At 45.2% G+C, this 23,406-nt stretch overlaps 1 protein-coding gene across 1 annotated transcript; it reads right to left on the bottom strand.

Moving 5' to 3' along the window:
- Positions 1-6,591: 6,591 nt before the first annotated feature.
- G6PC1 (glucose-6-phosphatase catalytic subunit 1) lies at positions 6,592-15,024 on the bottom strand. The gene is made up of 5 exons (XM_081109488.1): positions 14,736-15,024; positions 12,158-12,267; positions 9,769-9,874; positions 9,079-9,194; positions 6,592-8,270 (listed from the first exon to the last, which is right to left on the bottom strand). Exons 1-5 carry the CDS (start codon positions 14,963-14,965, stop codon positions 7,759-7,761), a joined length of 1,074 nt encoding a protein of 357 aa, XP_080965614.1. The 5' UTR covers positions 14,966-15,024; the 3' UTR covers positions 6,592-7,758.
- Between the last annotated feature and the right edge of the window lie 8,382 nt (positions 15,025-23,406).

Below are 23,406 nucleotides of genomic sequence, written 5' to 3'. Positions count from 1 at the left end.
TATCCAAGTCTACACAGCATTTAAAGTCAGTTTTCTAGTGAGTCCTTACCTTAACATCATCACCAGAAGGCTATCTCGTCTGGGACGTTTTTTTTTTCCTTTCTCAACTTTAACTTGGCTGAAGGAAAAGCCAGTCAAATTAGGCTTTTCTGTCAGCCAGTAACAGAAATTAAAGCAGGAGTTTGTACTAACAAAGTTAGACCTCATCTCATGCCTTCTCCAAAGAAGTCAAGTCTAGGCTCAGGGGGAGTACGCTGGTGTTTTGCAGTGTGTCTTAACTACGCTCTTTGTTTGTTCATCGAAGGATATGTTTTGTTTTATTCATTCCTCTCCCTGGTGATTTAACAACAATGTTAACTCTATCCAGAGCCTTTGGGGAGGGGAGGGCAGTTTGTCTACCAAACTCTTACAATAGGGGCTCCTTGCCAGTCTCCGCCCCAGTTCCCCTAACTCTTTATCTACAATTCTCAGTCCTTCACACATTTTATCCTGGATTTGATGAGGTCCACATCTGTGGGTGCTTCCTAACACATTCAGCTTCAGAATCTCTACAAAAGGCCAAGAGGTGAGAGTGGTTTTAACTCCTATCCACCCAGAGGCAACGACTCCAGTTACTTTAACAAGGTGATCTCGTTGGAGGGAAAGCTTCTGGCAGAACAGAGGACCCATTTGCACAGCAGCTGCTGCGTTGAAAAACAGTCACTGGAAGAAAATTATTTTAGGTAAATTGTGATGATTCTCCTCTGGTTGGTTACTGGGTTTCTCAGTCCTGGCACTATTATCATTTCGAGCAGGATAATTCTGTGTTGTGGGGAGCTGTGCACTGTAGGATGTTTAGCAGCTTGCGTGACCTTTACCTCCTAGATACCTGAAGCCCCCCTCCAGCCATGACAACCCAAAATGTCTCCAGACATTGCCAGATGTCACCCGAAAGGCCAAATTGCCCTCACTTGAGAACCATTTCTTCGTTAGATAATTTGTGTGGAAATAATAGTGTTTTGGCAGTAGTGTGAGAATCTCCCCTACCTGTGAAGAGAATGGAACATTCCAACTTCATCTTCTCTGACCTGGGCTTCCCAGCAGGTTCAGCTCTGAATAACATTTGTTTTCATGCCCAACTCTTGCCCTCACCAAGCTCTTTTCCAACACTTTCTTGTTTTTCCTCAAATTCATTTCCCCCAATTAATCTTCCTACAGGATTGAGTTTTGAAGGTATCCCCAAAGAATACCTGGAACTAATTGGAAATCTTGAACTCTTTCAGGTGGAGGAGCCCAAAGTGGGCAGAACCCTCCCCAGGTGTTTTATTTTTCTTGAAGTGGATTGAGCTCAACCACCCCTCAGTTTGGGGAATGAACTCACCAGTCATTATGTTTGGGGTCATTTGACCTTTGGAAGTTCTTAGAAGCATGTTGTGTTGTTGTGCCGAGCACTATAGATAGAAAACGAGAAAGGGCATAGTTCTGGAGATAACAGTTTGGCAGCCACTGTAACTAGCAAACCTGCTGACAAAGCTTGGAGAACCAGATCAAAGTCTGGGGTTGCTGAATCAGCTTTTCCTGAATCAGCTCTGATACCTGTTAGGATCCAGGGCCTCACCTAAGGCTTTTGAAGCGAAGGAACTTTTTGGAGGCTTTGGTGTAGCGTGCCCGTGGTGGTATCACTACAGCCTGTAGGGAAAGTTGATGCCATTGTCATCCCATTGTATTCACTGTATTTGGGATGGGGTGGGGAGCGGGAATGGCCTGGTTAGGAGAGCTTTGGCAGCCTAAAGACATGACCCAAAGAAATTGACTTATGCCACTTGGGTTATCAAATCAATTAAGCCAAATTACATCTCTCAAAAGACTGACTTGAGTCCTGGCTGGTTTTGCTCAGTGGTTGGAGCATCGGCCCAAAGACCAAAGGGTCTCTGGTTCAATTCCTGGTCATGGGCACATACCTGGGTTGCAGGTTTGATCCCCGGCCCTGGTTGGGGGAGGCAACGAATCAATGTCTCTCTCACATTGATGTTTCTCTCTCTCCTCTCGCCCGAGTTCCACTCTAAAAAAAATTCAGTGGGAAAAAATATCCTCAGGTGAGGATTAACAACAACAAAAACAGGCTCACTTGAGTTCATTACTGGGGTGATCACACAGGGATCAGTGGCATGTTGCCAATGGGCTGGGTTGGCGGAGGCGATCAGAGTGAAAGATGGAGGTGGAGAGATGAAATTGTGATGGCGTGCTCTCACCAAGGAGTGCCAAACTGTTCACAACGGAGGAGAAAGGAGTTAGATTTTCAATCTGTTTGCCTTTGGATAGAAAGTAATGCGGCTAGTAAAGGATCAGATCCCCAGTTCTGTGATGGAGCAGAATGAGTAGAGTTCTACCAGTTTTCAAACACTGAAGTGAGTTCAGCTGATCTGAGGGCAATGACTGAGGAACTCGAAGAGCGAAAGAAGAAAGAGAGAAGACGGCATAAAGGAAAGCATTGAAAATTTTCTGGCTGGAAAACTAACCTCATGCTAAAAAAACACACGCACAGAAAATACATAAAAACACCAAGCTGTTTCTTCTTGTAGCTACATTTCTGCCCTGGAAAGATTTATGAAAGCAAAAGAAGCGCCGAGCACATAACATAATTAGGAACAGGCCACCTTGCATAGTTATTCTAGCCGTGGCTTTAATTTGGTTCACAAACTCTGGATCTGGTTCAAATAAGCGGTTCAGTGTCTGCTTATGTCTTTCCCTTCTGTCTCAGCAGCTTCATGTCGACATAGCAGCCCAGGCAAACGCTGGGGACAGGCAAAGGGTGACTGCTCTCTGTTAAGAATCACAAGACCTGGGGACACTTACTTATGTGACTTAGAGGAGCTAAGGCCTTAATTTCTGACTCTGTGAAATGAAAACAATTTTTGAACAGAATGAATAGTGAGCAACTTAAACAAAGGGGTCAATTCAGGAAAAAGAAAAATATTCGTAGACTTTTTTTTTCTTTTTATTGGGAAGTAACAACCCAGCAGCAGCGCTTTCATCTTTCACTCTGAAATTAGATTTTGGGCTTTGGATTGCCCATCACTGGACTGGACAACTTCTAATTTCTCTTCTAGATTCATTAGGTTTTTGGTTCTCTAATGGAAGTGGCTTTTGTTGACTGCTTCTTTGTACTATTTCTAGTTGATTCTTTCCTTAACATCATCAGAAGGCTATTTGGCCAAAGGTTTTCCATTCTCAAGAGGCTCTTGAAAATCACTTGGTTACAAATAATATTGTCCTATTTTATTTACATATACAAGCCTTAAAGGCAACTATCCTAGTTCTGCAATTACTACAGAGAAAAATCAATAAGTGTTAATAATTCAGCAGCTAAAGTAATGGTTTTCAAGGAAACAAGTCAGCAAATTTTGACAGGTTACCACTAGTCAATTGATCAGGGCCGGAACTTCAGATATCCAGATATGTCTTCAAGCAAAATGCTCTTGGAATGCATACTGGAACAATAAAGCCATTGCCGACAAAAGTAGGAGGAGCCCATTGACATTTCTTTGTTAAAATCTGATCACCTGATCAATCTTGCTTTAAAACTCTTTAAGGAAAAGAATTAGACAAAGATATAATTCAGGGTATGACCTTAGGAAATCCAAAGAGATGGCAAAACCAGAAATACTGTAAAACTTTCTTACTAAGCCTTTGGAAAAACAGTCTGACAGTTCCTTAAAAGGTTAAACAGAGTTACTATATGACTCAGCAATTCCACTCCTTGGTATATATATATATATGCAAGAGAGGTGAAATCATAGCTCCACACAAAAATTTGTACACAAATGTTCATAGCAGTATTATTTATTATAGCCAAAAGTGGAGACAACCCAAATATCCATCAACTAATGAACAGGTAAACAAAATTTATTACATCCTTACAATGGAATATTGTTTGACTATAAAAAGAAATGAAGCATTAATACATGTTAGTACATGAATGATCCTTGAAAACATTATGCTAAGTGAAAGAAGCCAGTCACAAAAGGTCACATATTTCATTCATATGAAATGTCTAGAATAGGTAAATCTATGAGACAAAAAATAGACTGGTGGCTGCCTAGGACTGGGTGGGTTGGGGTGAAATGGAGGTGACTTCTAATGGGTCTGGGGTTTCTTTATGGAGTGACAAAAATGTTCTAAAATTGATTTGTGGTGATGGTTGTACAGTTCTCTGAATATACAAAAAGCCACTGAGTTGCACACTTTAAATGGATAAATTGTATGGTTCTGTAAATTACACCTCAAAAAAGTTGTTATCAATTTTTAAAAAGCTACATCAATTTTGTTAAAGTACAAAAGCAAACACCAGAGCCTTAAGCCTGTGGTGCAGCAGCATTAGCCTGGAGAGCAGAAGTTGCACTTTCTTAATGGGTCTGTTTTCCCAGGGCAGTAATACAATTGGTGTGTGTGTGTGTGTGTGTGTGTGTATCCACCCCAACCCACCTCCTCAAAACTGTTAGACTGCCAGAACAATCTAGCAAATTATGTTATAACATGCCATGAACCTTGGTTTATAACTTGGTCATTGGTCACTTAAACTTATTTCCACCCTGAGGATTCACAAGTCATTTTAAAAGCAAACCTACCTCTGTAACTTGGGGAGAGATCAGTGATCAGAATGTGCTAATTCAATGGCTATATCTTGAGTTGATCATGAGCTGACCCCCTTTCTGGCCTTTACCCATTATAAATTCTAAGCCCGTAGGTCTGTCCATTTCTAGACTCTGCCCATTCCAATAAAAGGTAGCAATCTTGTATTTGTGGAGTCTCTGATCTAAACAAGCTTCCACAGTGTCTCTATTTTCTACCTCTGCATATGGCTTTATACCAACAGTTCTTTGTGGTAATTCTATCTTCTCACTCTATCTTGATTGTAAAAATAAGAAGTAAGTTACCTTACTGTTTGACCCAGATAGTCTGAGCAAGACTTTTAATCTCTTTCTTGAAAGAGAGAAAGCAAAGAGCTAAAAAATTGTTTTTAGCACTGCTGTTAAACTAACATGGTTATGCCTGTTCTAATAGTTATTTTATTAAATACCTTTAAAATATAGCATCTTAGAAATGAGTAGTAGCCCACTGGGAGGATCATTCTAAGTTTTATAATGTCCTTTGCCTACAAGAAATCAGATTTCCCATGGTTTGAATGAAGAATCATATCTGGCCCTAGCCAGTTTGGCTCAGTGGCTAGAGCATCAACTAGTGGACTGAAGGCTACAGGTTTGATTCCAGTTAAGGGTACATGCCTCAGTTGCAGGCTCGATCTTAGCCTCAATTGGCACGTGCAGGAGGCAACCAATCGATGTGTTGCTCTCACATCAGTGTTTCTGTCGTTCCCCCTCCCTCCCACTCTCTCTTAAAATCAATGGAAAAAATATTCTCTGGGTGGGGATTAACAAAAAGAAAAAAAAGAGAGTCATATCTGGTATCTGAAAGATAGTTTGATACAGCTGCCAATTTTACTGACATCGGTAGGGTATGGGGGTGAGGCAGGTGGAGGGTGGGGCATGGACTCTGAGTCAGACTGCCTGGTTTTTAAACTGGCTTCACCATTCTGGGCAAGACACATAACCCCTCTATGTCTATTTATATGTAATATGAGGGTAAATTATAGCACAGAGATGTCTGGAGAATTAAGTGAGTTAATTGTATAAATAGATAAAATGCATAGGACAGAGTCTGGCATATAGTAAGTACTCGATAAATTTTATCTGCTATCACGATCTTTATCAACTTCACCAACTGTTGGGGTAGGGGCACTATTTACTTTCTGCCAGAATCCCATTGCAAGGAACCTGGACTGGGTCCCTGAGAGCAAATAAGTCATCCAGGATGAGGTCTCTGCCTAAGCAGTGGGGTTCAGTTCAGACATAACAAGACCATTTCCCTTCTCCCTTGGTGAGACCATTACAGTCTCTTAGGGCCTGGTTCAAACACATAAACAGATCCAGGAGGGGAACTCAACTTCCCCTAAATAAATACATTTCCAAGTTCTGAGGTGAGTGAGCAGATCTCAGCCCCAGGACATCCAGGGTGAAAGAAATCACTCCATAGAGAAACTTGCAATAGCTCCCTTGAGTGTTCCTTGGTGCCATGACCTGTCCTGTTCAGACTTTCTTTAACTATAACCCCAAACCTTGCTGACACAGGGTCATGCATTCCAGTCTGCCCAGTCTTGTTCTCCTGCTACAACTTACATTCCCTGACTGTTTAGTTTGGTAATGACCCTGCCTGTCTGCCCTCAAGTGGTGGTTTGACCCATAGAGCAACTCCTGCTGACCTGTGGTCTGGTAAGGAATGTTCAGTCTTAGCCAATGATATTGTGCCTGTGTTGTGCTCAACTCTACCTGTGGCCCATGGACACTTCATAAGTCTCCCTAACTCTACTGGGGCTCCTGGCCAACTCAAGAGAAAGCACCTTTTTTTTTCTCGAAGGGGAAAACATAGGTACACAGAAACTAAATTATTTGTTTAGGGAAATAAAGAAAAGAGCTAGAAATTTAGCTGAGCCAGAATTAGAACCTTCAGATCTCATTGCATCTAAAATGTAGTAATCAACAAGACTTCATTCTTAAATAAAATGTTGTTTTTAATAAAATACTGCACATATATATTTTTCTTTTCAAAGATGTTATGACCAGGAAGGTTGGTGTGAATGATAATATATGGCGAACTACATAATTAGTAGCAAAAACAAGGACTCTCAAATAAATAGACTTCAGCATTTTTTTTTTCTAGGACATATTCTGCAAACCAGCTGACACTGGAGGACAGGCAAGGAGGCTTTCCCTCCAAGAATGTGCTCTTGGTTGGCATGGGATAGAGAAAGGAGTCATGGATACCCGCAGGAATCAAAAGTAACATTGGAGTGACCTTCTGGAGAGGGGAATCCTTGCCTCTCCTTACCCTTTTGCCCAAGATTTCAGGGCTTAGCTGAAACAGGAAAAGCTCCACCACAGTCACCTTTAGGCATCTGAGTCTCCAGCAGGGTGGGTGTGGAGCCAGTGGAAAATTCTGGGGAAAGCAGAGCTAGGCTAATAAGGAGGAAGTTCTAGGGTGACAGAGGAGAAGCTTGACTATGCCTGAATGCTCTGACTTAGTACAAATCTAGGTCACTGCAGCCACTCAGAAATCCTGGTCAATACAATGACCACAGCCACATAATAGAAAAATACAAGATGCAGAATTACCCCACTAGCCACTTATTAATTACACTTCAGGTTGGTCCCCCACTATGGAGAGTCCCTCACCTAAAGGTTTAAGTACAACCAAAGCCATTTAGGTATTGTTTGACATAATTTGCATGATATTCAAGATGCTAAAAAGTCCTCCTTAATCCATCCTTTCTTTCCTATCAAATCCACTTCTCTTTTCTCCTTTTCTGGATAAGAATGAGCCTGGGTAGAGCATTCTCAGGTGGGATTCCCAGCCTGGGACCGAGAGCTGTCCCCCTATCTGGAAGTCTGACTTTTGTATATCTGACAGAAGAATGAGTAAGTCTTCGGGGGGGAAACCCAGAACTACCCGACTTCTAACAGACAAGGCTTTCTCAAATACCCTTACTAGTTTTTTTTTTTTTAAAAAAAAACATCCCCCAATACAATTAGAATTGCATAGGAGGAAGGGGGTCACTCAAGCTGATTCAGGCACTTCTGGCCTCAAGTGGGCTGGCGGGAGACGCCGGTTGCCTTCAATCCTCGGCTCAGTCATTGACTTTAAATACTGAAGTTTCCACCTTCCTTACAAAGACTTCTTGTCTGACTGGCCCAGGATCCGGGAAAGGCAGTAGGGGATGAGACTGACAGATGCCAGGGGCACTGCTGCACTTTTGCAGAAGGACAGGACGTAGAAGATCATCTCGACTTGGGATGGGGGTTTCAAAGAGTCAAAGAGGTGCAGGAGGATGAGGGAGGCCACGATGCAGCCGAGGCGGAACGGGACCCACTTGCTGAGTTGGCCCTTGCAGCTCTCCCTGTACATGCTGGAGTTGAGAGCCAGCCCCAGGCCAAAGAGGGTCCCCAGGTTCTTCAGGAGGCTGGCAAAGGGCGTGGTGTCGATGTGAACCCATTCTGGCCGCTCACACCACCTCTTGGCTTTCTCTAGCGTCCACAGGAGGTCTACACCCAGCCCCTTCAGCAGCAGGTAAAATCCAATGGCAAAGCTGAACAGGAAGAAGGTAATGAGGAAATACTTCTTGAGACTGGCATTGTAGATGCCCTGGATGTGGCGGAAAGTTTCAGCAACAGCAATGCCTGAGCGGGAGAAAGAGTGACGGTGAGAAATAGGAAAGACTCTGGACCTTCAGCTAGAGGTGGGTTGGGACCCAATGGGTGACATGTCACCTGTCACCCATTAAATCACAGGTGCTAGATTAGAGGGTCACCTGGTTTATTCCCGTATGTGGCTCCGGCCTTTCCTTACCCATAGACTCTTTCAGATGGAAGAGTCTTGTTCCATACATCCTCCTACTGCCTGTTTTCTTCCTGTGCGGGGTCCTCATGTCTCTCATTGAATAGCCTCGGGGGTGGAGAGCTCACTCCCACTTGGGCAGCCCATTTCCTCTTGGAATGGATTTGATTATAAAACATTCCTTCTTTTGCTGAGCTGACTGAAGTCTGTCCCCCTCTAATGCCATCTGTTGGTCTCAGTTCTTTCTGCAGGGCTTAAGTGGTAAACCCAGAGCCTCTTTAACACGTTTGAGGATAGTTATTCTCCTCTCTCCTCTACACATCCCCAGGTCTTTCATGTAACATGGCTTCCAGGCTCCTTCTCAAACATGCAACCCAGTACTGGATGCTGTGTTACTTTGTAGTTGTCATGAACTACTTAATTGGGTAAATATTTGGTGTGGTGCAGCTTGTCTGGAACACACTGAAATGTAGATCTGGGCACTCCCATAGAAATTAATCATAATAAATAACCTACCCTTGACTTTCAGCCCACTAAAATGCTGACAGCATTGATAACCACAGACTATGGCTGGCATGCTGGGATTTTGTCCTGATTAGGGAGAAATGGGATACGTGGGAGAGGAAGGGAGGGATCCAGAGCAGCCGATACCTGACAAGACTCCAGCCACCACCTGATGGGGAAAATGAGCAGCAAGGTAGATTCGTGACAGACAGACGTTCAGCTGCACGGCCCAGAATCCCAACCACAAAACGACGTTCAAACACCTGCAACGGAAGAGGCAACCGTAACAGAACCCAGATACACACCCTTCAGCAAAGAGAACAGCTTCAGCAGGAGTGTTGAAGCCTGGCAAACTTAGTTCATCAGCGGAATACTTGTAAATTCATGCCTGTCCGCACAAGCTCAAAGATGCCTGTGGCACGTGGTGAGCCCTTGTGTATGAGAATGTATTTGCACAATGGCCGCATACCCAGAATTCCCTGCAGTAGGAATGTCTTACATTTCTCTGTTCATGTTAATGTAGATGGGTAGACTCCATGGTTGGTACAGAAATGGGTCTTTGTTTAAATCCTGCCACTACCTAACTACCTGATCTCAAGAAGCCTCTTTACCATGTTTCCTTATCTGTAAAATTAGGATGTGCACTTGTGGGTCTCTTCCAGCCCTAACATTCTGTGACTCTAATCTTCACACTCGACAGACATGCTGCAGCTCTTATCAGTACCAACCCAAAGTGTGGGAGGGCTAAGGGGATGTGAGGAAGAGCAAGTGGTGTGTCAGCTGCAGAGAAAGCCACCCCCTGCTCTCCACCACCCACACCCAGGGCTGAGTTCTTACCTAAATCCCAAGGTGGGCTTTTTCTTTCCCCGAAAGATAGAGAGGGTGGATGTGACCATCACATAGTAAACACCTGCTGTACCCATGGCATGACCGGAGGGACTCCCTAAAGGGCAGGAAAGAGATGAATGAATGAACTAAAGGTGAAAGTCTCCATCCCAGAGACTGCTAGGGGGTGTCATCTACCCACCCATCCTTCCATTCATCCACCCATCATGCCATCCATTCATTTATCCATTTAGTCACCTATTTAACAAGTCTCTATTGAGCTCCTATTGCAGGCCCAGCACTATGCTAGGCTCTGGGAGTATAGTGATGAGCAAAACCAGAGAAGGCCCAGTTCTTGTACTTATATACAGTCTAGAGCAGGGGTGGGCAAACTTTTTGACTCGAGGGCCACAATGGGTTCTTAAACTGGACCGGAGGGCCGGAACAAAAGCATGGATGGAGTGTTTGTGTGAACTAATATAAATTCAAAGTAGACATCATTACATAAAAGGGTATGGTCTTTTTTTTCAATAGTTTTGATCCGGCCCGCGGGCCGTAGTTTGCCCACGGCTGGTCTAGAGATTACACAAAGGATCTAATTAGCCCTCCATAACCTCTCTTCCACTCTTGTGCCCTCTGCTCCGCACATGCCTCCCTCATTGCTTTCCCGTAAACATGCTGCCACCTCAGGGTCGTGGCATTGTTAGTCCTTCTGGTCACACAACCCTTCCTCCAGAAATTTACTGGCTAATTCCCTTGCCTCCTTCAAGGTTTTGCTCAGATCTCAACGTCTCAGTGAGTATTACCTTGATCACACTATTTAATTCTGCAACCGGTCCCTATTCCTGATCCCTCTACCCTGAGACATAGAGGGTCCTGAGGTATGCCAGCCTCCACTCAGATCCCTTTCTGGACAGAAGGACTTATTTTTCCAGCTGTTGAAAGCGTGATCACAGATGGGCCTTAGCTCTCAGCCTTCTCCGGCTGAGAGAGCCATTTTGATCAGGATTACCCTCTTCCTGGGGCTGGCCTGTACCCAGTCACTGGTCTACATGGAAATATAAGGGCCTGTTCCTCTTGACTCAATTCAGGCAACTCTGAAGGGCCATCCTCAGCTCAGAGCTCCCTGTGGAGCTGGCTGAGACTGAATCACCACTAGACTTCTCCTCTGCCCTGTTGGCTTTAGTCTTCCTCCCATCGGTGTTGCTCCTGAGAGTAGCCAAACTCCTGTATGCTGATCTCCACCTGAGTCTGCTTCCAGGGAACCCCATAGGCAAAGCCTTTTCTTTTCTTTTTTTAAAATATATTTTTATTGATTTCATAGAGGAAGGGAAAGGGAGAGAGAGATAGAAACATCAATGATGAGAGGAAATCATTGACTAGCTGCCCCCTGCACCCCACCCCGACTGGGAGAGCTCGCAACCTAGGCATGTGCCCTTGGCTGGAATGGAACCTGGGACCCTTTAGTTTGCAGGCTGATGCTCTATCCACTGAGCCAAACCAGCTAGGGTGCCTTGTCTTTTCTGTTCTCCTCCTCCCCTCTACTTCCTCCTCCTCCTTCCTCTTCTAAATTATCATCTTCCAATATTCTATACATTTTATTTGTGTGTTACACACACACACACACACACACACACACACACCATTCAATAGCTCCAGGAGAGCAGAGATTTTTGTTTTATTCACTGAGGTATCCTACAACAGTGTCTGGCACAGAGTAGGTGCTCAATAAATAACACCTGAATGAATGCATATGGTCTGAAGTGAACAACGGGTTTGTAAGAATATATAACTATGGGCCGTGCCCTAGTTTGGGGGTCAGGGGAAGGTCCCTGAGGACAGAATGCCAGCACCCTTCCTAAGTGTAAGGGAGACTTAAGATGAGTGAAGGGTTTGCATATTCTGATTACCTACTAAAAAACAAAAGCTGTCATTTGATTGAACAATAGCAGTATGGCTGTAATTAGCCAAATACTGGCAGGTTGTGGGCTTGATAGGTCAGCTCAGGAGGACACAGCTGCCAGACCAGGCCTCTGGGAAGGACAGCCAGGGCACCAGGCCTCTAGAGCTTAACCTTTCCCTGGCAAAGGGCCATTGCACACTTACACACTTACTCTCATGAGCCCATTGCCCGTGAGCATGCTTGCCTCTCTGGGTTAGTAATTAAGGTTCTGGAAACATCAGGCAGATTTCCAAAGCAGCAGCAAGATGAGATGCAGGAAGGCCTTCTTGAGATCAATAAAATGGAATTGTATCAAATTGAAGACCCTGAGAAAACGCGGGAAGGAATGGCTCTCCTCATGTCCCCTCAAAGACAGCTTCACCCACAACGAATGCTAATAGGTGTCCACAGGAGCATGGTGCGCCCAACTTCCGTCTGTGCAGAGGGTGGGACTCTTACCTGGTCCAGTCTCACAGGTGACAGGGAACTGCTTGATCAGTGGTGCAGAGGTATTGCTGTAGTAGTCCGTGTCCAGGACCCACCAGTACGGGCGCTGCCCAAAGAGAATCCTGTGGAAAAGCAGAACCCGTGCCGAGGTTACGGAAGGAACCCTTTTGCCAGAAGCTCACACCTTTGAGAAGGGAGAGTAGCTTGAGAAGAAGATCCATGTGACCCTAAACTGGTACATTGGCCACCTCCAAGGAGGTGAGCTGGGTGGCTGGGAAGAGGTGGGGGAGGTGGACTGGTATGGTACGTCCTTTATATAATTTTTGGATTTTCAACTATTTGAATTTATTATTTATTAAAACAGAAATAAATTAACCTGAGATCCAAAGATCCATATTCACGGCCAGCTAGGTGACTTTTTCTTAAAACCACAAGACAAATTTGTCCTGGAAGGCTGCATCTGGAACTGCAGTTCGCAACTTAAATTTGCATATCCCACCAGGTCCCTCTGCTCTTTCTTCAGGCCTCAGAATAACTCTCCGAAAGGCATACATAGCTTCGGGTGCTTGCTCTGTGTCCTCTGCTTTGAAAGAGGATATCTCAGACAAACCACTGCCCTTTTGTTTTATTTATTTTTTTCTTAATCCTCACCTGAGAATATGCTCCCTTTAGAGAGAGAGAGAGGGAGAGGGAAAGAGAAAGAAACATCGGTGTGAGGGAGAAACATCCACCCGTTGCCTCCCTTGTGCACCCGACTGGGATCCAACATGCGACCCTTCGGTGCATGGGATGATGCTTCAGCCAACTGTGCTCCACTGGCCAGGGCCAAGCCACTTCCCTTTTAAAAGGCCTAGGGGAGGCCAGGGGATTGTCAAGGGCTGGGTCGGGGGGGGGGGGGGGGGAAGGAGGCATATGTAATACCCTTTGTAATACTTTAAGCAATAAAAAAATATATATATTAAAAAAAAGCAAATAAATAAATAAATAAAAGGCCTAGATCTTTTATTGTGGAAATAGGTGTCAGAGGTCCGGCTGGAGGCCTCCTTTTCCCTGTGGTGGTGGAATAGTGATTGCTCACCCAAATCAGGGACAACTACTAACTCTCACCTCCACCAACTCAGAGAAAATCCATCACTCTTTAATTGAGATCAGATATTTGGAATAACCATTTATCTTTTTATTGCTTAGGGTCATGCTCTTTAATAGGGGATGTTACAGATAACACTTAGATTTTTCAATAGAAATTTCAGAATCCCTTGGGCTTCTGAGCCCAATAATCTTTTTTTTTAAATTTTATTTTATATTCTAAAGGACTTTTACTGTTTATGGCCAGAGACTATTAGAGTTGAAAGAGATGTAAGAATCATCTGATATTAGTAATAGATAGTTTTAGAGATGGTAAAGGGCTTAGACGGGAGCTGGTCCAACTCTTCATTTTCTAGGTGATGAAAGAGAAGCCAAACCAGTAATATGCTAAAGTCAGTTGGTGCTGGCTAACAATTATAAAATATTCAGGATTTTTGCAAGTCAAACCCATCCGTAGCTTGAAAGTGGCTATAATGGGAATATATAAACAGTAGAATTTGGCAAATGTTAAAATCGGGATTCTTCCACCTCCCATCTTTCCCCGAAAGAGTCAGTTAATCAGCATTGGATATTCCATGGTTCTTAAGAGCCTTGCCCCTGGAGCCAGCCTGCCTGAGTGTCAATCCTGCCTCTGACATTTACTACCCATGTTGGTCTAGGCCAGTGGTCGGCAAACTCATTAGTCAACAGAGCCAAATATTAACAGTACAATGATTGAAATTTCTTTTGAGAGCCAAATTTTTAAAACTTAAACTATATAGATAAGTACATTGTTATTAACTTAATTAGGGTACTCCTAAGACTTAGGAAGAGCCACACTCAAGGGGCCAACGAGCCTCATGTGGCTCGAGAGCCGCAGTTTGCTGACCACTGGTAGGCACCTTCTCTTCATCTGTCACATAGTAACCACCTCCAGAAAAACATTCGACACATGGCCTGGCACATACTAAATGTTTGATAACTCTTAACTATAATTATTATAAGGTCCCAGAGATAACCTAAGTTTACAGATTATAAAACAGAAACTCAGAGAGTTGCTATGACTTGCCCAGGACATGCAGCTGGTAGGTGGCTGAACAAAACCTGGATGGAGCCCGGTTCTCTGGCTTCCTCCTCATTGCCCCACACAACAGGTTTTTAAATTATCTGTATGATTCCTTTTTTCATGCATCATTTTTCTTCTGTCATGCATCTACCTGTATGTTGCCTATTCTGCTGCAAGTAGTAAAACTGTGTTTCTTTGCTTATAGCCTACAATCCAGACTTTTCACTAAGTCCAGCTGGCCTTCCGTCCATAGAAATAGCCTTTCCTGTATCTTCAACTCACTGACAGGGCTTTCTCTGTCTTCTCTCTTTATGTAGCAGATGGAGAGTCAGGAGGGGAGGAACCTGTGGCTTCCTGAATCGCATGGAGAAGGCAACTTCTGATGGACAGACAGACATTTCCAGAGAGAATGCCAGCGTCCTTCCTTGCCGATCTCCTCTCTGCCTGGCTCTTACTCACCACTTAAAGATGAGGTTGAGCCAGTCTCCAATCACAGCTACCCAGAGGAGTTGGATGCCCACAGCTTCTCGAACGTGGAACCAGATGGGGAAGAGGACATAGAAGGCATTCCTGAGGTCTGCGATCACAGAGACCAGGATGAACCAATCCTGGGAGTCCTGGTAATTCACCTGGAGGTAGTGTGTTGACTGGATCCCAAAGTCATGAAGGACGTTCATGCCTTCCTCCATGCTCACTCCCTGGCCCCTCAGGAAGCCGTCAGCTGAGCCCTTGCAGACTTGGTGGTGATAACTCTGCAATCAGCCTGCGTCTTGCCCGTTTTATACACCCTGTAACCAGCCTGCAGGTCAACCCAGCCCTGATCTTTGGACTCAAAAAACACTTTTGTCTAAAATCTATTGATCAAAGGTGCATCATCAGTAGGTTGATGCAAACATGTTCAGGGTGATTTACGTAAAATAGAAAACCAGGCACACAAAAACAGCCTGATCGGCCATGTGCTCCGCAGGGCCAATTATTAACTTTGGCACGCTGCTCCACAGTGCCAGGGGCTGCCCTCCTGGCTCTGAAACCCAGCCAGAGACACGGGACAGAGTCTAAATCACTATGGTTCTTGCAAAGATGCCTGATTTCCTAAGTCTGCAACTGTGCTTATTTGGGAACACAGAAAAAGTCTTGAAGTCCTAGTGATTCAGGTTTTAAGTTATTAATTTAGAAGGTAGTTCATTTTATTGTACTGGGTACTGTCACCTTGCTGGCCCTTTCTGAACTGCATTAGGGTCTAGGAAATGCCTCTGGTTTGGGAGCTCAAACCCTCTTCCCATGTGACTCTATAGCTCAGGGCCAGAAAATAATCACTTTTGAATGCCTGATCAATTCATTCATTTAATGTCCTTAAAGTTTGGGCCTTTGGGGTTTTAACACATAAGTGAAAGCAATAAAATGAATGCATGTTCACACAAAAACAGTATGATTGATTTATAGTTCTAAATAACAACACCAACACCCAGGGTGACTGGGGACCCTGGAAAGGGCTTCTGTAGCTTGATCTTCCATTTGTACTTGGAGATATTTATGTTCACAAGGAAGTCAATCCATTCTTACTACAGCCATGGATATAGACAAGGAATAAATAAAAGTAACAGATGCCCAGGCGTGAGAAGCAGTGCTGCCTTCCTCCCCTGCACAAGCAGAAATCGCCCTGCAGCAGTGCAGAGACCAAAACCTCACCCTTGGTCAGTTCGAACTCTGAAGGAAGCAAGGGCTGAATCAGGCGGTGACTGGAGGCATTTTTCAAGGATAAGAGCTAGTGGGAATAAAACTTTAAAATATTCACTTGAATTTCCCACCAGTAAGTCCATATTCCCTTGTAAGGGGTAGGTTGGGGACAGGGAAAAGGAACTCAGAGCTAATGAGTCCGTAGCAAAGGTAGACATACAATTGCTCTGACCAAGAGGTATCCCTACCATGCTGGAAATGATGAAAACATCATCCAGGAAGTATGGTCTGGCATCTTATCCCCACCCTCCATGGGCTCCCACCCACCTCCAGCAGACCCCAGCTGCCCTTCACCACATTGTCTCTGCTGGTCCAAGCAACCCTATCCTACCATGCCTGGTCTGGGGAGGTAATGGTGGGCTGTGGGTGGGCTGCAAATGGAGCATGTACTTGGCAGTGCTGTGGGGAAGGGTGCTCTGGAGTGTCAGCAATGCTAGGCCGCAGGTAGTGGGCCCCACGGGAAAGCTTCCCTCCACCCAGATAAGCCTTCCTTGAAAGTATTGAGTAACCACTGTTGTGATCCCCGGGGACTGAAGTTTCTATGGTGTGAGGTGAGTTGAGGGCAAATAGGACAGACCCTCTGACAAAATATTAAAGGCCACTATCTGGTTCTCCACAGGGCTGCTAACAGCCGGAATCTCTGAGTCAGGCAGGGTTCCCTCAGCATATGGGGAGGCCAGTGGAGGGCCCTATCTTCTGGAGGAAACTCAGGGAGAATGCTCGTGTTGATAAGGAGTGGGATGGAGCTGATATCTGCTCCCAGGGTAGGGGAGGAGTCCCGCTGGCAGGCAGCCCACCTGGTAGAAGTACCTCTTGGTCAGAGCACTTGTATATCATCATGAGACTCTTTGCTAGTTTATCTTTCTAACTTCCAGCCCCTTCCTGCTGCCTCCAGCAAGTTTTTATCATGTACAGAAAGAAGTGAGGCCCCAAAAGACCCGAGACTGCTGGGAAGCTGACTGCAGAGAGAAATGGCAGAGTCCTCAAATGCTCAAAGGACTTGTGGGTATTTTGAGGTGAATAACGGAGATGAAGTGTTTGAGTTGTTGGAGGTTTCAATGAGAATTTACTCCCTTAAAGAACTCTCTCCAGAGAGGGGATTCTATCATCTTCTTCTAACTCCTGTCATCTTCCCTTTTAAGAAGTTCTCCAGTTTAATTCAATAAACATTTCCTGAGCAAAGCCCCATGCTTGGCTCTGTGAGAAATTGCAAGTGAGCCCTAGCCGGTTTGGCTTAGTGAATAGACCCAGACTGAAGGGTCCCGGGTTCAATTCCGGTCAAGGGCATCTACCTCGGTGGCAGGCTCAATCCCCAGACATGGTCAGGGTCCTTGTGGGAGGCAACCAATCAATGTGTCTCTCTCATGTTGATGTTTCTCTCTCTCTCTCCCTCTTCCTTCCACTCTCTCTAAAAAAATCAATGGATAAATATCCTCAGGTGAGGATTAACAAAAACAAACAAACAAAAAAGAAATTGCAAATTAAATCTTGGTTGTCATCTGGGACCTGGACATTCTAGTGGGGCAGGGAAGTTAGATTATTTACACAACTCACTGTGTCAATTGGGGGATCCTTAGGTCGAAACTGAACTCATGTGTACAAATATCAGTGAGTTTCCTACAATTTTGTCCTGGGCAGAGAGGACTCAAGACGTATTGACGGCCCCTGGGAAAATGACCAGCCGAGTCTGGGAAGCGACGAGGATGGAAAGTTCTATGCGCCCCCTAAACAGGAACACTAGTTGGGCACTCCTCGGGCACTTTCTCCACAAACAGAAATCCAGAGGCTTGGGGATCTTGGTTTGGGAAGCACATGAAGGAAGGGCGCCAGAGAGAACAGCCTGGTCTGCTGCTAAATAAGTGCAGCTGGTTCCCGTGTCCTGGCACCGTCTCCTCCTAGAGCAAGGTTGACTCATTCACTCAGGCCAGTTTATTTGCTAACAGGGAAGCAAAGAGGGGAAGGAGTCATAATTTGCCACACGCCTTATCCAAAAATTGCTTTTATTACCAGTAAGACATTCCGACTTTCCCTGAAGTCAAATCCTCTATTCTGGCGGGGGCGCAGGGTTCTATGGAGCGAGGAGCTGCCTTTTTGCTCAGCTATGATCACTAGAATGGGGCTCGTCTGCACATTGTATCAAGGATACAAAACCCAGCTTCAAGCCAAGGCTTTGTCTGGGCAGTGGGGGAGATTTCCTTGCAGGGTTACAGTCCAAACTCCAAGATGTACAGTTTTTTATTTTATTTATTTCTTTTTTTTGTGCTCCTCTCCCCCTACCACTTGGTCAGTGGGGAAGGTGTCAGGGGTAAGATCACAGAAATTGGCTGGATCTACTGCTGTCACCTTTTCAGTGAGTGACCCTGTTCATTTTTTTTTTTTTTTACAAAATTATGTCGGGGAAAGCAGGTGAAGGGAGAGGCGGATTAATGATTGTTAGCCTGTGAAAATGGCTGACTTATCTCCGGCGTGGTGAGAAAGTTCAGCTTCAGAACCTTGAACTGTGCATTTATTGACCACGTGGGGGGAGCATGCTGTCTGTCTCAAGACGGGCTGCACATTTTGTCCACAGAAACACACCAGAGGACATTTGCTTCATTGTAAACAGTTAAGAACTCCCTGCTCACTCCCTGCCTCCTGCCACCCTAGTGTCTGCTTTCTACCAAAGTTAAATGAATCATTGGAACCTTTATGGGAAGCACAGACTGACCATCTTCTTCCTCTCCTCTATCATCTTCAACGCCCCCCCCTCACCCCCCCGCAAGAAGCTGTTGTTAAGCCCAGATACAGCCAACCAGTTCCCTCATGACCAGATGGCGACACTGCTCCAACTGGCAATCAACCCTTTGGTGGTGCCAACCACCCTTGCAGCTGGGAAACCTTCTTGCGTTAAGTTTGATCCCTCCTGCCAGGAGTTAAACTTTGTTGATGATGCACAGACGAGGCAGGGTCAAGGGAAGTAAGCCTCTAAAATGATGGTTGGGACTATCTGGGGAAAGGCCAGTTCCCTCCTTCCTAGTCTGTACCTCAGAGGCAAAGAGGGGGTGTCTGAAGAGAGGTGGGAAGTGTACGCTAAGAATCTAGCCTTAATCCACTGTGCCTCCTTGCTTCATCTCAAAGGTATTTTGAAAGAATTGGGGCCAACTAAAGAAAAAATGGAGGGAATATGTCATCAGTCGCTCAGTCATAGCTCAGCCTGGTTGGGTGTGGAACGAGGTGGGGACTGGGAATGCATGAGAGGGTGTAAAAGTTGGGTGTGTTTTTCTTTAGAAGACCCTCAAAAAACATCCTCAGGCTTTCAGCAGACAGCCCTTGAGACTTCTCTCCTACTGCCATCACTAGGACTTCTAAGGTAAAAAGAGAAATAATAAATAGGAAGATAAAGAGTGTGATTGTCTTGCTGGTGTGGCTGAATGGTTAGAGAGTTGGCCAGAGCACCAAAGGGTGGCGGGTAGGATTCCCAGTCAAGAGCACATACCTGGGTTGCAAGTTCAATCTCGTGGGGCTTCATGCCACATGGGGGAGGCAACCAATCAATGTGTCTCTCTCACATCCATGTTTCTCTCTCCCTCTCCTCCTTCCACGCTCTCTAAAAATCAATGGGAAAAAATATCCTCCGGTGAGGACTAAAAAAAAAAAAAAAGAGTTGTGTGATCTTGGCCAAGTCACTAGAGTTCTCTGGATTTTACTTCTGTCAACTGTAGACTGAGGCTTGGTGACTGTCACCCTCCTTTCAGTCCTATCATTTTCTGACTCTGGGGTGCTCCTTTGAAAGTAGCTCCAATGAGGTGGTACTTGACTTTTAGTGACCTAACAGAAGTAACTGATTCATTATTGCCAGAAGGAAAGATGTGTTCATATTTTTTAAAAAATAATTAAAATATATTTTTATTGATTTCAGAGAGGAAGGGAGAGGGAGAGAGACTCACCCCCTACTGGGGATCAAGCCCTCAACTTGGGCATGTGCTCTTGACTGGAATCAAACTCAGGACCCTTCAGTCTGCAGGCCGACACTCTATCCACTGAGCCAAACTGGCCAGAGCTCATATTTTTTAAATTAAAATATTTTCAAAAGTAATATATTCACATGGTTTTAAAGAGTTCAAAGAGTTCAAAAGAGTATTCTGTGAAGTCAGTTCTTCCTCCCACCCCTGGGCACCATCCAATCATTGGTGCTGCCAAAACCCAACTGAGACCTGAGGTGCATCCAGAGTCAGAGAAGCCCCCCCCCCCCGCCCCCCAGCCCAAGCAATTCTCTATCAGAAGTCAGCTCCCTATGTAGAGCCAGGCATCCAGCTGAGATCCAGTTTGGGGAGGGGTCATCCCTTCCACCTTCTCTCTGCCCCACCTCTGTTTCTCCCCCAGCTCTTCCCTGTAGTCCTTTAATCAACTCTTTCTTTAATAGCTATGGAACTTTCATCCCAACCAAAATGCCCAGTCAGTTATTGTCCTTCCCTCTTCTGGAGCCCAGTTGGGGGACATAATTAGGAAATCAGTAGTCTTGGACCCTCTTAACCCACAACTTACCCCTTCTGAGAGTTCCCAAATGAGGTGAGGCCAGAATTGTCACGAAAACAAACAGTGAGGCTTCCCTGCCCCCCCCCCCCCCGCCCCCCAGGCCATGAGAGGGCCAAGGAACTATTCTGAGCTATGAAAACACAGATGGGCTCTGCTAGGAAGTAAACAGCAGTCTGTTCGCCAACGCTTGTCTCCCTGGATGGAAGTCCTGACAGTGCCTGATCTCCAGCCAGCCAGGGGTGGGCAAACTTTTTGACTCGAGGGCCACAATAGGTTCTTAAACTGGACCGGAGGGCCGGAACAAAAGCATGGATGGAGTGTTTGTGTGAACTAATATAAATTCAAAGTAAACATCATTACATAAAAGGGTACGGTCTTTTTTTTTTTTAGTTTTATTCATTTCAAACTGGCTGGATCCGGCCCGCGGGCCGTAGTTTGCCCACGGCTGAGCCAGCCAGTAGGAGAGAAAGGGAAAAGGGAAGGATAGAAGGGAAAGTCAGTGTTTGCTTTATTTTTAAAAGATTTTGTTCACTTCAGTAGGTTTGAAGTGGAAGGAGGGCAGCCCAGAATCATGTAATTCCAGGAGATCTCTCCAACCTTGAATTCCAGAGAGTAGGATGCTTGTTGCTCTCCTCAACCCTGTGCAGTATCGCCCTCCTCTGCTCTCCTGGGAATGGGAAGTCACTGTGACCTTCTCCCTGTCAAATCTGCTGGTTGGCCTTTTTTTTTTTTTTCAATCTCCTTTTTTAATGCAACGGTTCCCTTGCTTGAAGAGCTCCATGTACATTCTTGCCCTTCTCCAGTCTATTCACCACACAGAAACCTATCTGCTCCTGCCATTCCCTCCTTAAATAAAGACCAATATTTTAAGAAGGCCTTAAGGCTCTGCACAACTCTCAAGTGGTTGGCCTTTTCTCATCCTTCTTTTTTCTTAATCTTTCGGTCACATCTGCAACATTTGGCAGATAACTGCCTTGAAACACTTGCCCTCTCTGTGTTCAATGTTGCTCCAGCAACATCTACTCTCTCTTCTCCTCTGCATCCTCTCATACTCAGTGTGGTGTTAGACTCCACTTGAATACCACCTGGACGTCCATGCATTCCCCAAATCTGCAAGTTCCTTCTAGACCGGCTCTTGTTCCATACTTCTGTTCTGTAAGCATCTCCTCCTCCTCTGCCATCCCACAGGCACCGAGCCTGGCAACCCTCACCAGGTTCTGACTCTTGTTTGATTTTCTACTCTGACTGCCCCTCGTCAATTCCTCTGTCTTGACCTGCTAGTCCCTTCATTACCTAATGATCTCTTACTCCCCTTCTCACTGCTAAACCCAAGCCATCCTACAGACCACTGGCAAAGGAGCCTCTTACAATACAGGTGTGTGTTTTTTGTTTTTTTATTTACTTAACACCTGAAGAATATCCAGTGGACACTGCCTACAGAATGAAGTTCAAACTCAAACTTATCCACAATCAAACCCCAGGTTATGGTTCCAGCCTTATGGCTTGCAACTCTTCTTCCTGGACCCCCTATTCCATATATACGAATGGGATTGGATTTCCCAAACACATTTTGGGTTGCCTAACTTTGCTCTTTCTCCCACCTGGAATATCATTTTCCTCATCTCCACATGTCCAGATTCTAAACACACTTCAAGGCCAAGGTAATAAAGCCTTTCCAACCCACTGGCTTAGCTGTTGTCAGCTATAAAGGACCACTCTGTCCTGAACTCCCCTAGCATTTAGTCATTCTTATTTTAGGGCACTTAGCATGTTCAAACCTTGCATTGCAGTTGTTTTGCATATGACTTAACCCTTTTTCAGTTATCCTGAGCCCTGAGAGCCAAGAAGTTACCCCTTCCAGCTTTCAGACCTGAGCTCTGCTCGCATATTTGGTGCCAGCATGATAGATTGTTTAGACTGCTGTGATGGTTCCTTCCATTCCTGATATGCACCTCTTTGCATTGTTTCTTTGCCTCTCTTCCCATCAAGGAGAGAATTTATATCTCCATCCTTTGAATCTGGGGGCCAATGGGACATTAGTCGATGTGATACCAACAGAGGCTTGAAAAGCATTCACTCACTAGCACTTGTCCCCTTTGGGCTACCATTGGAGTCCAGGACCACAAAGAGGAGAAGTCCAGGCTGGCCTGCTGGACACACGTTGCTGTAACACGTAGCCTGTCTGATAGCCAGCCCCAGCTGCCAGATGTGTGAGTGAGTCCATCATAGACCATCCAGCCCTAGTCTCTCTGCCAGATATCTGCAGTCAAGAGAGTGATTCCAGGTGACTCCAGCAGAAGAACTGCCCAACTGAGCCCCAGCTCAGAGAGCTGACCTACAGAATAATGAGCAAATAAAATGGTTTGATGTTTTAAGCCACTGTTTTTCAAGTGGGGTTGTTATGCAGTAACTGAAACACCCAATAGATGCTGTTAATAAAATATTAAATAATAGCTAGCATTCATTGAGCACTTACTATACTCCAAGAACTAGACTTGGAAAATTACACAGATTGATCCCCATCAAAATCCTGATATAAATTTTATACTGCCCCCATTTTACAGGTGATGAAAGTGAGGCCCAGAGAAGTTAACGAAGTTGCCCAAGGTCACATTGTCAGATTCAAACCCCAGAATCTGGCCCCAGAAATCATTATACCACATTGCAGAATGAGGAAAACATACACGCCAAATTCTATAGTGCTTTGGAGTCTAACACCCGCCTAGGCTTCTAACCCTCCCACACTACGTCCCTCTTGAGTCTGTCCCAGGCCCTGAGCCCCAACTGCCTGTTTCAGGGAAAGCCAAGCCGCGGGAACTGATTTACAGACCTGCCATCTGTCTATCTCATGTTCTCCTTCCTACAACATTTGCTGGGT

This window comes from Myotis nattereri (genome assembly GCF_964212035.1).
Source record: "Myotis nattereri genome assembly, chromosome: 16".
Classification (NCBI taxonomy): domain Eukaryota; kingdom Metazoa; phylum Chordata; class Mammalia; order Chiroptera; family Vespertilionidae; genus Myotis; species Myotis nattereri.
Note: the sequence above shows the minus strand (reverse complement) of the source record. Positions and strands in the feature narration are given on the sequence as shown.